This window comes from Anabrus simplex, chromosome 8 (assembly GCF_040414725.1).
Source record: "Anabrus simplex isolate iqAnaSimp1 chromosome 8, ASM4041472v1, whole genome shotgun sequence".
NCBI lineage: Eukaryota > Metazoa > Arthropoda > Insecta > Orthoptera > Tettigoniidae > Anabrus > Anabrus simplex.
The window spans coordinates 43,209,281-43,227,451 of record NC_090272.1 but is presented as its reverse complement, the minus strand read 5'-3'; the positions used below and the strand labels follow the sequence as shown (position 1 = coordinate 43,227,451).

The following is an 18,171-nucleotide window of genomic DNA, read 5'->3' as shown; positions in this document are numbered from 1 at the left end:
GCAGTCTTGTGTTGAGCTAACCAGTCTGAATATTGTGAAGTCTTCTGCATAAAGGAGACAGTTGGAATTTTTTACATGTTTAGGCAAATCATTTATGAAAATCAGAGTTGCAATTCTCCATGACAGGTAAAACGGGCACCATAGTGTATTAGTGTTGTTACCAGGCCTGGTAGGGAATAGAAGGGGCATGAACAGCATCAGATGTTGAGTAATCATTGTGAAGGGCATGGAGATGCCGCGTTCTCGTGTGAGACAGAGTTTGAAAGGAGTCTCATTGTGGGTCTCCATTTGGCTGGCTGTTCAAATCATGCAATATCCAGATTTATGGGACATTCGGATGGGACAGTGGCCCGATGTTAGACTGCACGGGAGCGTGAGGGCAGGCATACTCATCATCAAATTTCTGGTCGACTACGTCTGACCACCACAAGGGAGGATCACCGTATTGTGCACCAAGCACAACGTAACCTGTTCATATCTGTGCCTGCCATCCAAGAACATGTGATGGGCTCCCTGCAACATTCTGTGTCATCCCGCACCATTGGTCAGAGACTAGCAGCAGCCACACTAAGGAATTACCATACCATACATAGGCTGCCATTAATAGCACAACGCAAACAGCTATGTTTGGAGTGGTGCAATGACCGAGTGGACTGCTGATAAATGGCTTTGCATTGTGTTCAGCGATGAATTGTGGTTCTGTACTACCCGTTTGAACATTGTGTGTATGGTGGTGGCTTGGGAGAGGTCCCAGTCTTCCAATGTTTTGGAGAGCCACAGCCGTATCAACTCCATCTCAGTGCCAACATCTAGGATGTCAAGCATCAGTAACAACAGTTGTGGGTTAGCTTTCCTCAGGAGTGAATACAATGGCTTTATGACACCCTTCCCAAGTGAATCATGCATCTATCCAGGCCAGAGGGGGTGCAACGTCATACTGATAAGTTGGTTCTTACTGCCAAGGTCTTTCTAAATTTTACTTGATTTTGTAATGGCTAAAATAACATCACATACCCTCTCAACATGTGAAGTTTCATTTTGTTTCCTCCTGCCCTTCTGGGTGCTTCAATTCTTTTTTCAGGCAGTGTAATTATTATTATTATTATTATTATTATTATTATTACTACTACTTGACAGTATTTGTTGATTTTACGACTCAATAGACAGAACCTTCCTATTCCACATCCTAGAAGAATTCAGATTCCTTTCAAAGACAACCAACATAATTACGCAAACTCTCACAGAAATAAAATCTAAAGTGAAATTTATGGGAGAGATCTCAGAGGAATTTAAAAACAAGTGTTAGACAGAGAGATGGACTTTCTCTGATTCTCTTTAACTGTGTCCTGGAAAAAAGTACCGTAATAAGGTTGTGTGTGGGTGGTGAAACTGAAAGAAAGAGGATTACATCACGAGATCAGACTTGAATCAAAATTTAAGAGGGTAGGTATAAATTGCTTGGCTTTCACTGACAACATTACCATCTTCTCTCGAAGTAGAGACCCAGCATCTGAAAATTCTCAACTTCCTGAAAGAAATCACAAGGAACATTGGATTTCAAATATCTTTTGAAAAGACCAGATTCATGACCAACATCAGAAACACATCTAAAGTGTACCTATAATAAGAAGAATCTTTCAAATAAAATTAAAATTTTACATTATGATACAGTAAAAAAGCCAGAAAGTATCTATGGTACTGAATGCATGCTCACCATAAAATCAGGAAAAATGGAAGAGATCAAGAAAAAGGAAATGAAAGATTCTCTCCGTCATCGTCATCATCATCATCACTTCCAACTCGTCTCCATTGCTCGCCACTTCCTCATATCAGAATATAAATTAATTAGTGTTTTTCACAAAACTTATCCATATCATGCACAGATATTAAAAACCAGTCATTGACTTTGATAAAATTCACTAATTTCAAACTAATGATTAAAAGATTTCAATCAATCAATCACTACTGATCTGCATTTAGGGCAGTCGCCCAGGTGGCAGAATCCCTATCTGTTGTTTTCCTAGCCTATTCTTAAATGATCGCAAAGAGAATGGAAAATTATTGAACATTTCCCTTGGTAAGTTATTCCAATCCCTAACTCCCCTTCCTATAAACGAATATTTGCCCCAATTTGTCCTCTTGCATTCCAACTTTATCTTCATATTGTGATCTTTCCTACTTTTAAAGACACCACTCAAACTTTTTCATCTAATGATGTCCTCCCACGCCATCTCTCCACTGACAGCTCGGAACATGGTACCGCTTCGACTCAAACAATGGATCTAGTTATACAAGTTGCGCACAAATGATTGTGCCATCACGCTGCTCAAGGTCTCCACGTTACCATACTGAACTGGGAATCATAATATTTATTCAAATTATGATCTTCACACGACCACATTGTTGGCTACGAAACCATCTGAATTAAGCCTGTTAATTACTGCAACTTAAGAGAACAAGGTTTATTCTTCCCACTGATAACATATGTTACCTTATGATCTATGCACCTCAAGCTGGACTATTCTCTTGTCTATCAAGACTCAACAACTGGGATACCTTCTCAAAATTTTTTATATTTTACGGTCAGATGCACCTCATTATTTCAACTGGTTATAATCTAACAGTGACTTATATGTGCTGTCATGTGTTTTAGATGGTCATACGCACCATACCCACATCATTTATTTTAACGTTACATTTAAAATTTGCCTTATTAGATACACCTTATGTTCTACAAACCTCAAGCTGGACTATTTTCTCGTGCATCATACCTTAACAATTGTGTTACCGTACCTTCTCTGGTTTGCTTTCATTGTTTTAACTTGTTACAATTTAACTTTTAACATTAATCCTTGTATTTGCTGTCATGTGTTTTATATTTTAACTAGTCATAGTTTAACATGAGTCTTGTAGGTGCCATCATGTGTTATATATTGCTTTTGATAAGCTGTATTTTGCTCAATTGATTCGTTAGCTGATGATGACGCGCAATGAGCGTCGAAACTAGTACCAATCTTCTTTAAACGTTATGTGATATATATTCACATCAATAAACATTCATTGTATTGAAAAGGTGGACCTTTAACATTTTACTGTAATCCCAGTTCAATACGGAACAAAATGAAGTTTCTAACTTTCAATAACTCAATTGTTGTAACATTACAAAATTATAAAGACAGACAGAAAAACTTTTTTTTATGAGCATACAAGTGCTCGGTATGTGCTTCATGAGTGACTACACACATCAACCCTATAGTAACGTTCGTCCCGCACCTGACGTAGCATGTCTCTGTCAATTCGACCAAAGGCGTTGATGATGCAGGCCCACAGTTCTGTTAGATCAGCCGGTAACGATGGCGTAAAAACTGCGTCTTTCACATAACCCCATACGAAGAAGTCGCAAGGGGTGAGGTCAGGGCAGCGTGGAGGCCATAACATGAGGATGTGATCTTCGTTCCCAATACGACCGATCCATCTTTCTGGAAGTCTGCTGTTCAGAAAGTCACGAACATCAACATGGAAATGAGGTGGAACACCATCCTGTTGGTAGATGAAGTTCATGCTATCGGTCTCCAACTGTGGCATGAGCCAATTCTCCAGCATATCCAGGTAGATGTGCCCTGTAATGGATTTTTCAGCGAAGAAGAGGGGACTGTAAACTTTAAATTTTGAGATGGCACAGAAAACATTGAGCTTGGGAGAGTCACGAACGTGCTGCACACAGGTACAGGGATGTTCAGCCCCCAAATTCGTACAATGTGCCTGTTAACTTTACCACTCAGAAAAAAAAAAAATGCTGCCTCATCACTGAAGACAAGATTGTCACAAAATTCATCATCATCCATACGCCCCTGAAAACTTACACAAAACTCAAAATGGTTTACTTTGTCAGCCGGCGACAATGATTGGAGAAGATGCAAACGGTAAGCTCGCATCTGCAATCTTTTCTTACGACTTTCCAAACGGTCGAACGAGGCATGTTTATTTCCCTGCTGGCTCGACGAGTAGACTTTTGCAGGCTACGATCAAAACTGTGTCACATACGCTCACCCGTTTTTTTCAGGCACACTACGCCGGCCTGTTGATTTTCCCTTGTAAAGACATCCCGTGGTTTCAAACTGTTGATACCATCGGTGAATGGCGTTGATACTGGGTGGATCTTTCCGATGCTTTGTTCTGTTTTGTCACACGGTTGTACAGATTGGCTGGAATGAAATTCCAGAACAGCATATGCTTTTTCACGGTTAGTCGCCATCTTTGCAACTGTTGGCGTAGAGGACGCATCATGTCTGCCGGATGTTGCAACTGTCGCGCTCTCGCGGGCGTTGGGGGAAGCACAATGTACGGAAGGCTATTCAAACAAAACAAAACAAAATAAAACTTTGAGGGATACTTGTTTTACAGCATCAAACACCATCACCATATCTCTAATAAAATGGCTAGAAATAACTGACGAAACCACTCAAATCATTTTTGCGCACCCTGACCTCTGTGCAGAGTCAGTAGCACATTAGAAGTGAAGTGTGAAACACTATGGCTACAACTACTCATTATTGCTTATTCATTACTGAAAATGCAGAAATAAAGTACAATGTCAAAGAAAAGTCTATTTTTGTCTAGTGAAAAACAAAATCTAACTTCAACAAACAAATAGCAATTGCCAGGCATTTTGGGGCCAAAAAGTTAAGCATCTGGACCTAGAGAAAAGGCTGTATGATTATACAGATGAAACAATGTGAATACACAGTTACAAGAGAAAAGTACCATGTGAAAGCTTTAGCTATAGCCAAGGGACTATCATAGGCTCCAAAGCTAGCTGGGGCTGGGAAACAAAATGCCTTAACTGCAATGGATTAAGATTCTGGAGAAGAACTAGCGTCCGTCAACGGTTAGGTGATCGTGAAGAAAAGGTAGTGAATTTTGAGGCTATGTAATAAATATGCACAGAGAATACCGAATTCATATGCAGACTGTCACATACTGGTTACGCACACCAAACACCGGTCTATTTTGAAATGCTGCTTGATAACACTGCAACAGGAAGGGGAATCCAGCGTAATGATAACATATCTTTTCTGTTTCAACTCAGCCAATTTACAACCATTGGGTACTTCAGTCTGCCAAAACTAATTTTGAATAAATAAATGTATAAACTACCTGAAAAAGAAAACATATGGTAGCAGAATTATACCTGACCAAAATAAGTATCGGCAGACTGAAGAACCCAAGTTATAAAACGATAACTGGAGACAATGAAGAACAAAGGTGTACTGTCATGTTGAGTATAACTGGTGATGGACAAAAACAATCACCTTATGTAGTATTTAAAAGAAAAAAATATTCCAAAAGTATCAGTGAACAGCTAATCTGAAAGGGTGGATGGACAGTGACCTCGTGGTTGATTGGGCGATGTATGTTTGGCAATGTTGTCGAAGGGCGTAGCTACAGTTATGTAACATGTTGGCCCAGGACAGCTTCCACGGACAGACTCGTTGCCATAAGGCCTGCCTGAGTCTCTGCAGACAAGAGGAGGTTGTGTTAAGCAAAAGAAAAAAGTGTGAAAAACATCGAGTCTGCATAACACTATTACAGTCACTTCTTGTAGTAAAAAAAAAAGACGGCAGCATCTTGCATTATCATTCGATGCATCCATACTCTTGATGTTTTATGTTTTTAATTTCCTACAGCGTGGGCGGACATTGCGTTTTCCATGTTTAATTGAAAAACCACATTTGCACGTTATACGGAACATGAGTTTCGGTGAAAATTTTGATGGTCCTAGGCATGAAAACTCTTCTGTGTACTGCTTTTGGTAATACCGACTTGTTGCAGATCGTCCTTCTCCACAATCACTCAGCTCTTCATTGGTTTACACAACTTTTATTAGTTTATGTTGTTGCTAACCGAAATAAATGCTTGTACTACATGGCATAAATATGCAGCATGAGCATGCAACATAAGTCATAATCAACACAGGCAAAACGTTACTAAATCACAGATAAACAGAAATGGAGCATATATGCTGGGAATTACAAGATGTTACGCCGACTGTTAAAGATACAAATGTCGCTATTTCATCATAATTTCATGAACTGATTTCTAACACCGAGTATCCAATGTATAATGTTTTTCATATTCGCAGGAGAAATGGAGAATTTATAAATCGATAATAATCAGTACAGCTTTCATACTGCTGTGGCATGAGAGAAAATCGTAAAAACTACGGAAAATCCATAGCACTTGGCAACTCTGAAAAATCATGTTTATGCAGATGTTAATAGAATTGACAGAATCTGTGGTCGAGTGGTGTCCATTTCATTTCTTCTGATTTCTGGCAAGTGAGAGCTGCAGTATGCAGGTGGGCATTAATTGTCAATGAAGGAGAATGTTCTTGTAGAATGAAACATGCCATTCTTTTGTTAATAGTTTTTTTTACAGGAATCATATAGTGTTCTAAGTGTCTTGACAGATAGGGAAAATTTAGAGTTATATTAACTGAGTGGACCCAGAAAAAGAATGACTTTTTACTATTGGTTGGTCACATGATTTGTGGTGTTAACCAAGTCTAACCTCACTCACAAGGTCACAATAGTATTGATTGATGATGCGATGCTGTAAATGTTCTCCTCTGTAATGCTTCCCCATGAACGACAATCATAGCTGATATTTTCAGCCTGTTCACATCCTTCCTTGAACTTCTTCTGCCAAGCAAACACATGAAGCCTCGAAAAAGTTTGATCATCAAACTGTCCTTTCAATCTCTACAACATTTCCGCCGGTTTCATGCCTTCATTAGTAAGACATTTAATGATGATGCGCTGCAGAGTACTACAATGAATCAGTTGCTCAGACATCGTGAGCAGTACTAGTGTATGGGCAAATACTTTAATATGACAATACTGGACAACTTGGTGTTTTCAGCGAGAAAGTCAATAGTGCTGCTACCCACATGGTTTGGTGGGACTAACTCTTCAACAACATATTGCCGTGTTGGAAAGGTTCCTCTAGGAGGCTTGATATTGTAAATTAGGGAGCAAATGCTCCAGGTATTAGGGGATTTCTGCCCTTTGTGTAAAACTGTAAGCTTTTAAGTTGAGCTAGAAGCTCGAAATTGTAAAACTAGGGGCTTGTAGCCCAAGAGAGTTACAATTCTTGGATCCTGTTAAATTTTGTTGTTACTGATTGTTAAAACTCAGAAAATATAACCTTTGTTAAAATTTTAAATTAACTTTGACTCTGTAGTTAGATCCATTCATCCCAGCACCTTCTTTCACCTCTGCTGATCCACCAACCACGGTAATAATAATAATAATAATAATAATAATAATAATAATAATAATAATAATAATAATAATAATAATAATAATAATAATAATAATAATAATAATTTTCTTTACATCCCACTAACTACTTTTATGGTTTTTGGTGACGCCAAGGTGCACCTTGTCAGGAACATCACAGTTCACTCACGTAACCCCAATATGTATTATGTATATACAGATTATGTATTTATGTTTTATGACGTAAAACAGACAGCTCTAAGTAGAAGAAAAAACAAGATAGCAGCGTGAGGTGAGTAAGTTCCCCTGTAGAGTTTGAGAAGATCGGTTGTACTGAAGAAGAAGAAGAAGAATTCAAAATAATGAACCAAAACTCCTGTTCCTACTTTCAACTTCTCTTTCCCGAAATCTTAATAAATCATGCATGTTCTTAAGTTATATGCACACTCCGGTGCTTTGGCTGAATGGTTAATGCTTCATGGCTCTTCTCTTTCTTTGAAGCGTTGAACCTCTCCCATTTTCTTCTGATTAGCGTTAAAACAATAATCACCATCACGGGACGGTCAGCGTACTTGCCTTCGGTTCAGAGGGCCCTGGTACGATTCCCGGCTAAGTCGGAGATTCTAATTGTGTCTGTTAATTCCTGTAGATCGGGAGCTATGGGTCTGTGTTCGTGTTCATAAGCATCTTCAAATACATACAACACATCACACGAAAAACAACCACAGAAACGCGCAATAGTGAATATATCGCTCCTCATAGGGTTGGTGTTAGCCTATTTTTGTGGCTGGATGTCTTTCCTAACTCCATACAAAGTGTTGCTCCAGGTAATTATGAAAAAGGTCAGAAAGAAGAGGACAGAATAGTTGTTAAATATTCCTCCTATAGGCTGTGTGGATCCTCAAACAAATTCTGCTTTTAATTTTTAAGACACGGCTAGCATATTGCTTGTTTGGAAGTTTATGAAGGAGACATTTCATATTTTAAGATTTCATTTTTAATTGTTATGATTGTTCAATTATTTTAACAAAAATATTTTGAATGAGTGGAGAAGCATTCCTCTCAACTGTAGCATAGACAAATATGCAGTTCCTGGGCTTGTCACAGCTACACGCTAGATGTCACCACAATCACTGTTTACACTCCACTCAATGCTGTCTGGTATTACTATAGTAAATTATGGGTCTTCAAAGGTCAACCACCCATTATCCCCACTCCTGACATCCCCACTCATACATTTTAGAAGTCACTATCCACTCTCTTCAACACTACGCACTCAGAACCCAAAATCTTGTTTTACCCTCCAAGTGGCAAAAGCCTGATATCAGGCCTGATGCTCTTTATTTTATTTCGATAATCAAATTATTATTTATCGAAATGTGCTAATTACGAATCAGTCGAAGGAGAAATGTTCGGTCATAACCACGAAATAGTTTGTATAATAGCATGTTACACTAATTTAGTGTAAATCGTTGCCAAAGTAGCATCATAATCTCGCTGCCTTTTGCTAGCTGCTACATACTCAGTGGCCGGCCACACGTATGTCTCAACTAAGCCAGCTATATTTAGTCACCAGCTTTCCTTCTGATATCAGTTCGAAGTTTTTATATGCACTCATGTCACCAATACTGAATCATTTTCTCGTTCTTCTGGTGGAATGAATTGCTGGCTAGCGAGATAAATTTCATGTTAGTCGTTAGAGAGATATCTTGTTGATGTTGTCAAGAGTAATGTTCCGCGTTGTGTTTGTGCCACTCTTTGCCGTAATTGATCTATGTAGAGTTTCCAGTTCATGAATGTGTAAATACCCTTATTATGGCAGATCATTTTCTGGATCATTCCAGTGATATTCGAGAAATTCTCGAGGTTGATTTCAGTGATGTTGAGGGATCAGATTTTGAAATTGACAAGGACAATGAAGTGCAGATGGAAGATTTTTCATCAGGAAGAATATGTGCCATCAAACTGTAACACTCTGATAGTGAAGATGAAAAAATTGTGGAAGATGTTGTTTCTACAGTAGGTCTAGGTCATATAAGCTCCTTCTAATGTGTCTCCAGTTTGGGTCAGAGTTTATCCCCCTGAACCTCCAAAGAACCCCGAATTCAAGGTGAGAGAAGCAAGTGCAGGTATAAAGAACTGTCCACAAAGAAATTCACACCCTATAGATTACTTTTATTTGTTTTTTACTCCAGCTGTATGGAACTTGATTGTAAGACAGACAAATATTTATGCTAGTGAAAAAATTGCCGCAAAATGTTGCTCTGGTGAAGTACCGAGGCTCAGCAGAATACGCGGGTGGGTAGATGTCACTATAACTGAAATAAAGAAATTTATAGCAATAATTATCAATATGGGCTTGACGTTTCGCAGCAATATTACACATTATTGGGACACGGATCCACCCTTTTATGCAGAGACCATGTCACTAAGGAGATTTCAGTTGATATCATCAATGATACATTTGAACTCAGGACATCATATTCCTAAGGGCCAACCTGGTCACGATCCCTAGTTCAAAGTACGACCTTTTCTAGATGTCATCATTCAAGATGGATTTCATACCAACTCAGGAAATCAATGATAGGCATGAAGAACCGATGCGTGTTTATACAATACATGCCAAATAAAAGACATGCTCGGTTTGCCATTAAAAAAATTTGAAGTGTGTGACAGTAGGACCTCATATGTTTTGCATGTGGAACTTTATAGTGGGAAAGATTTCCTATCCAATGGAAATGATCCATGGCTTTGCTAGAAAGAGCCAACTTATCAGAAAAAGGGTAACATTTATTCACTGATAACTGATATACAAAAATCCTCTTGGCTAACAAACTACTTGAAAGGGATACGTACCTCACAGGAACAGTGAATAAATCTTCAAGGGACTCTCTCAGATTGTTTTAGGTACAAAACTTGAACCTAGGCAAACCGTTTACTTCAGGCAAGGTGAAGTTCTACTGGTTGCTTATAAAGAGAAGAAAACATGGAAACCAATTTATTGTCTCACAGCTGGGTGTCACACTGAGGATAATGTTGTAAGGAGTCGAAAGGGAAATGAAGGGTTGAAACCACTACTGATTCATAAGTATAATATCTTTATGGGAGGTGTAGATAATAAAGATAAGTGCATTTACCATGCCACTTGCTCCAGACCGACCAGAAGGTACTGGAAGCAAATTTTTTCAAATCTTCTAGACATGGCATTATTTGACGCATATATCCTGTACGTAAAGAACACCGATAAGCCGTTAGCAAGACAAGACTTCATGGTCAGTATAATTAGGGGATTGCTAAATGAACAGTTCCAAATTCCAGTTGTGAGGCCAACAGGTCATGCAGGAGGCCCCTCTCATGGTCTCGAAAAATTGCCACAGAATAACAATCGCTTGTGCGTTGTGTGCTTGCAAGAAAAGAAGAAGAAGTCTACATTCTGGTGTCCTGGATGTAATGGTGGTATTCACCAGGGGTGTTATCATAAACTAGTGCTTTTCTGGAGGCCTGACAATCGTGGGGTAAAAAGAAAGACCCACCCAAGTGACTCTGAGTGAAATGTACAAGTGGCAGCATACAATTGTTGTATATTTTTTCCAGCTAAGAACAGTGTTATAAACTATATACTGGTACACAACTATTCACTACAAACTGGTGCTCCATTTGTATATGTCATTTTTTTTTAAATTTACCTAAATATAAACATATTATATATAGCAAAACTTTTGCAAAAATAAATAATACAAACAAATACAATATATTTTTGGTCTTACACATTTTGGATGATAAATAACAGCTTTAGTATCATCATCATCATCTTATTCCTAGTCATTTTGACAATAAAAGGGTGTGCTGTTTATGCATGTATAATATGTCAACGATTTTTAACACAATTTATACTAAGAGTTTGCATCACCAGTAAAATATCGCTGCCACTACAGGATAAATGTCCGCCACTTCGAGGGTTAAATTTGATCCACCCACATAATATTGGAAAGAAACAAACATGTGCCAAATGAAGGGATAGATAGGAACAAGAAGGAACACAAGATAAGACAAGCATAATGGCTGGTGAGGTAGGAAGAGGGAACAGCAGTAAGAAGCGACAAGGACAAACATAGAAACACAAAAGGGCAGAGACAATCCCCACATATTCATATACTGCCGTCTTCAAAGAAATAGGCTCTCTGCTCATCAATCCCTGTTTTTCTACATCCATCTCTTCTCAATGCATGATGAGCTCATTTCTGCTTCCCAGCTTATGTCTTCCTTTTCTTAATCCTGTCTCTCCATATTATTCAGATTTTATGTAGAATGTGGTTTAATTTACTACTAGCATTTGCACCTGTTCTTCACAGAAGAATTTGCAGTGGCTTACATATTACTTCAAGAAATATATGCAAAGTAACATGGCTCTATTCACACGTTTAATACAACATGTTAAAATGATAATTTCGTACGAAAGTTCATGGCAGTAATGTGAAATACGATGAAGCTGAACAAAGTCTAGAGACAATGATGATTTCCAAATTTATTGTATGGTACAGTTTCTGATCTGAAGTTGTGCAAAATTCTCTGTGGTTCTTGGTTGCATATTGAATCTCCAACCACTGTTGATAATCTTAACCAAATGGTTAAAATTATTGTTTGATCCATATTGACTAGTTTGAATGTAGTACAGAAATATTTAAAATAGTTATATTTGAATCAGCCTTGCCAATACACCTATTAATGAAAGAAAATTATTTATTCAACCAAACATGTTTCAGGAATTTAACCATTCCCTTCATCAGTGGTCCAACAGCTCTGCACTCTGACCCGCCAACTGAGCAGAGGAGGGGTGGCCACGGCTCTACGCCTCTGCATTCGGGAGACGGGACTGGGCTGGACCTCATGGCTGTCCCTAACCGTCGGCTGTCCTGAGAATGGTTTTCCATGGTTTTCCATTCTCCTGCACTAAGGTGAATGCCGGGACAGTTCCTAGTATAGGCCACGGCCGCAACCCCCTCACTTTCTCTGAGCATCTCCTTCACCGTAACAAATCTCCCCGCCTGAGAGACAGTGTCACCGCCTAAGAGGCCCACCTCCCCCTTTAGGGGAGGAATGAAAACGTTTTAATAATAGTAGTAGAGAGGGCGTCACATGCGCCTGTAATCGCGGCATGTTGGCCTTACAAGAAAAGACACTGTTAGTGAAGCTTTATTTTGATGTCAACAAAACTCCATGTCTTGCGAATCATGTGTGTCATTTATCACCTTTCTATCTCTGATATTCTGTGAAGTGTTGCTTTGTCAAATTTAATGGACTTTTGGATCACCCCTGTACATACATAGACTATTACCGGTATGCCTTTCAGTGCTCAGTCTGCAAGCATTTGCGAATTTACTAACAACCATCTCAATCCTCTATTTGTAACTAATTCTGTGGCTTTGTTTAGTTTTATATCTCTTATCTTTAAATCGTTAGAAACTGAATCTAACCATCTTGGTCTCCCTCTACTTTTTTTTTTTTTTTTGCTACTTGCTTTACATCGCACCGACACAGATAGATCTTATGGGAACGATGGGATAGGAAAAGCCTAGGAATTGGAAGGAAGCGGCCGAGGCCTTAATTAAGGTACAGCCCTGGCATTTGCCTGGTGTGAAAATGGGAAACCACGGAAAACCATCATCAGGGCTGCCGACAGTGGGGCTCGAACCCACTATCTCCCGATTACTGGATACTGGCCGCACTTAAGCGACTGCAGCTATCGAGCTCGGTCCTCTATTTCTCTTACCCTCCATAATAGAGTCTATATCATTTAGGTAACCTATCCTCCTCCATTTGCCTCACATAATTCCACTACCAAAGCTGGTATATGTGTACAGCTTCACCCATCGAGTTCATTCCCAACTTATCCTTTATTTCCTCATTCCGAGATCCTTCCTGCCATTGTTCACACTTGTTTGTACCAGCGATCGTACTCGCTACTTTCACGTCTGCTACTTTTAACTTATAAATAAGACATCCTGAGTTCACCCACCTTTCACATCCGTAAAGCAAAGTTGGTCTAGAAACAGAACGATGTAAAGACAGCATTCAAGAGGGCATGAGCCTGAATGGATCTGTGGAGGAGATAGTACAAGACAGACCCATATGGAAGAAGAAAATCTAAATCACCTTGTGGGACTAGTTATGCTGAAGAAGATGTTAGCAGCAGAGTATAACGACAGAAAGGACACTTTCTTCTCATCTACTTAAAGCTTTAAGATTTCAACATTTTCAAGTATTCAACCAAACTCCTTTCATTTACATTATTCAATAAGAGCCAGAGCACCAGAAATGCCTTCGCTTAATGATCAAGTTGGTAAAGATTTAACCAGACTTGTGAAGAAACAGTACCTTGTTGGAGAAGCCATGCAGGATCTCAATACACTTCTTATGTCTCTGATACAAGGATGTCAACCGGAAAATCCAGTCGGGTTGCAGCCACAATTTCGCTTGCCGCCTTTGCACGATGAAACCCATTCTGTAAGATAAACCCATAATGATTTAAAATTTAGCCACATGAATGAACTGAACTGCCAGCTCTCATTTCAAACACATAATTTTGTCAGGGATGAGAAATGAAGTAGTTAATGCCTCCCACTTAATGATGGATGCCAGTTTTGCTCTAAGCCGAAGACTTTTCTTATACAGTCACAGGACAGCTCCGATTGTTACCAAACTACACAGAAAGTGTAACACTTTCATCTTCTTTAGAGTATATTAAAAATGAAGTTGCTTTCTCTAAAACCTTCACTAAAGACATAAGATGCCATTAAAGAATACTCTGTGAGATACAAATATTAAACATTTATGATGAAGTATGCAACAATGAAATTAAAATAGCTGAGTCTTGCTTGTTTATTGCAGATGTTCTCAATTAGAAATGAAGATATAATAAAAATACACTGGTGGAAAAAATATCCAAACACCAAGAAGGGGTTGTGGTAAATTAACAAATGTTGGTAGGCATGTTTATAAATCTGAAAGACAACGTTCGTTCAAATTTCCTGCAAATTGCATTAGGAGTGGCCCCTTGATATTGCACATCAGGTTTGCTTTAAATACGGGCTGTACTGTTTGAGAGCGTTAGTTACCTGTGGATTGGACGGAGTGACTGTGAGTGGGTCAAGAATGCCTTTTAAACAACGAAATCAACAGCTCACTGTGGTTGAATGAGGTCGTATAATCAAATACAGTAGAGACAATATGCGACAGTTCCGGATTTAGCCTTGTTAAAATGGGAGACAATTCGCAAGTGGCGCTCCTAGTGGCCTGACCTGAAAAGTCGTGCTAAATTCAAATATCAATGGAAATGTATATACAGAAATGGATAAATAAATTACGTCTAGAAAGAAAGTGTTACTGAGATATTAACTTCAAAGTTGCTAAAACAATTCTGGATAAATGAATGAAGAATTATTTAAAAGGTTATTATTTAAAGACTGAAATTAGACATATAATCAAGATGTGAAATGAACTGCTGTGAAAGGGCTTGATCTTTCATTTATGCATTACTTTTTTAGCCTTAGAATTCCTGCCTGAACGTTCACGGCTAGATTTTTCTTTTTTCTAATTTTAAAGCATTGTATCTTCATATTAAAACACTTGTCAACAAAAATATTGGCACATTCTTTACACACATGATTCAATTAATTTACATTTAAGAGCTGGACAATTTTCCTTTTAACTTGAAGCCTACTAACAGAAAGACAATCTATAAATTTAGCCTCAAAAACAATCAAACTTTCCCTGTAAGCAATACTTGCCATTATGCCATTACATTAGGGTAAAGCAAATTTGCAACATCATATTGTTTCAACAAAATATGTACTGTACATTCCTTAAATCACCCATATTTTCTTCAGTGCTTGACAGCGCATTACGGCATTCCAAATGGGGTAACTTGGAACACAACCAGCCACACTGATGTGCATATGTATTTTCCTGAATTTAATCAAAGCCACAGATCACACCTACAACACCACATCGGTATTGAAGGTTAACTGCTGCACTATACAATAAAATATGCATATTATATTTTAAGCCAGTTAAAATATGGGTCGAGCAGGTCAGAAGATCATGAAGTACTATAAAAATCTCTTTGTCACTGGAAGAATATATATGCAAACATAATATCACTTACATTTTCTTGTCACGAGGGATATGGAAGAAAGACCACGCATTCTTCTCTACTTCATAGTTACTGAAGCCAAACACAGCACAAACCTTTCCCCTCATGCTGAGAGGAGATATCAAGGAATGACACATGCTACTATTTAATTATGTCAACTCACTGAAAACGCATAAATAACACCAAAAACTTCACACACAAATACACGTGCTCTTATGACAGAATCAGTAGTTCTCAGGTCAATCCGCTAGAGAGAGCTCTAATAGCTGTCCCTCGATATCTCGCTGAGTGTCGCGTATTGTCTCTACTGTATTTGGTATAATAGGGCTATGTGAAGGTGGATTTTCCTTCTGCGCTATTGCAGAACAACTTGGCAGGAATGTCTCCACTGCATGCATCCTGGCAGCAGTGGTCACGAGAAGGTACGCTCGCAAGAAGACCAGGCTCCGGACGTCCCCATGGCTTTACCGAGAGGGAGGACCGCCATGTTCGGTGTATGGCCGTGGAACAGCGGGGTGCGTTGCAGGAGCAATTCAAGTGGCAGTTGGCACCACAGTGATGCAACGAACTGTTCTAAATCGGTTACTTGAAGGACAGCTCCGAGCCGAACGCCCTACGGCGTGCATTCCACTTACCCAAAACTACCGCCATCTGCGATTTCAGTAGCGTCAAGCGAGAGCTCATTGGAGGATGAAGTGGAGGTCTGTTGAGTTTTTCGATGAAAACCAGTTCTGCCTTCGTGCCAATGATGGCCGTGTGTAGGTTAGAAGGAAGCCAGGTGACCGTCTGCCTTCCACCTGTCTGCAATGTCGACACACTGGACCTACACTGGGAGTTCTGGTCTGGCGAGCAATTTCCTATGATAGCAGGAGCACTCTCCTGGTTATCCCATGCAATCTGACTGCAGATGTGTACGTCCGTCTGGTGATTCGACCTGTTGTGCTGCCATTCATGAACGGCATTCCCAGAGGTGTTTTCCAACAGGATAACTCAACGTGCTCTACAGAGTATCAACACGTTGCGTTGGCCTGCTCAATCCCCTGATCTGTCCCCAATCAATCATGTATGGGACCTCATTGGACGACAACTCCAGCGGCATCCACAACCAGCATTAACCGTACATGTATTGGCCGACCAAGTGCAACAGGCTTAGAACTCCATCCCACAAGCTGACATCCGGCACCTGTATGACACATTGCATGCCTGCATTCACCAATCAGGTGATTACACTGATTATTAATGGACCAGCATAGCACATTTGCGATGGCTTTTCTCGTGCAGATATTGACCTGTAGTCTTGTATCTTTAATCAATTAAATATTATGTCGACAAATATATTGCCAAAATTTCTGTATTCTACATTTCTTATTTCATGGTGTTTGGATATTTTTTTCTGACAGTGTAATTAAAGTGGAGAAGTTGAAAGATAATATAGAGGGGAACAGGCTGAGATGGTCTGGACATACCAAAAGGATGAGCAATGAAATGAGGACAAAGCAGAGTTTGGAACTGCAGCTGGACAGGAAGAGAGGAAGAACTAGAACAAGGAAAAATTTAGTGAAGAACAGCCTTAGAATATGCAGCATGGACTGAACTACAGTAGTGAATGAGGTGTGCTGTTAGGACCGATAAAATTGGAGATAAACCATATTTGGAATGAACTGGACAAGGAGAAATGACAATGTTGATAATTTTGTGTGGTTATTGCTAGCGTGATGCAGCCCTTGTAAGGTAGACTCTCTGACAAGTTTGGACAGCATCTGCTGAGTATAGCAAAGTGCATGTGGAGAATAGTGTTGAAAGAGTTGCAGGGAAGTTGGGAACACTCAGTCCCCAAGCCAAAGGAATTAACCATTAAGATTTAAATCCCCAACCTGGTCAGGAATTGAACCCAGCGCCCTCTCATTGGAAGGCTAGTAAATCTGACCATTCAGCCGAGGAGCTGGACTTTATGGTGATGATCTTAATAACTATAAGTTTTAAATGAATATGTTGAACTTACTCGTACACGGCCCTGACATACTCAGAGTCGCTGTTCCTCTGCGCATTCACCTGACGACCCATTGCTGACTCTGAAACAGAAGCACATACACCAGGGTCAGTTTGCTGCTGACAATGAGATCATTTTGATAAAACATGAATTTGTTGTGCAGTTGATGATCATATCGGGGGCCAGACCACTCTTGAGATCAAGGTGCAATGAGGGATTATTTTACCTGTAATCAGAAAGGATGAAAGAATCTGCTAGAAAAGGAAGGACTGTAAAAGGATAAAAACGAAGTCCAGATCCATAGCTGAGGGATCAGTGTCTTAGACTTCAGTCCTTGGGGTTCCAGGTTTGATTCCTGGCTGGGTCAAGGAATTTTAATTGTAAATTTCCTTGTCTCAGTGACTGGGTATTTGTGCTATCCCCAGCAGACCACACACAGCACTATCCTACACCACACTGATATGCAGTTTCGTACACATGAAGTATGTAATGGATTTAAAATTATTTTTCGCGATGGTACGATGCATTTGGTTATGTGTCTATTTTCTTGTCTGGCCTACCGTGTATTCAAACTTCAGAATTCCATGGACTTCTATAATTGATGATGGTGTGCTATCTAGCGGTCGACTTGGAATTTAAGCAGCGAGATAGCTAGTTGTGGTGCTATCTGGGCGCTAGATGTGAAGCTTTCTCTGTCGTAGTCTGTCGACAATGCAGATAGCAGTTGTTCCGATTATTGATTTGTAGTT

The 18,171-nt window shown here is 39.4% G+C and overlaps 1 protein-coding gene across 1 annotated transcript in view; it reads right to left on the bottom strand.

Annotated features, from left to right (window-relative positions):
• LOC136878724 (cytochrome P450 4c3-like) overlaps positions 1 to 18,171 on the bottom strand; it is a gene marked incomplete at its 5' end in the record, with an annotated part of 108,104 nt that overhangs the window by 36,713 nt on the left and 53,220 nt on the right. Inside the window, 2 exons of the mRNA XM_068229047.1 lie at positions 13,656 to 13,782; positions 17,435 to 17,504. Of these exons, the coding sequence (XP_068085148.1) occupies positions 13,656 to 13,782; positions 17,435 to 17,504 (197 nt within the window). The remainder of the gene's footprint in view (positions 1 to 13,655; positions 13,783 to 17,434; positions 17,505 to 18,171) is intronic.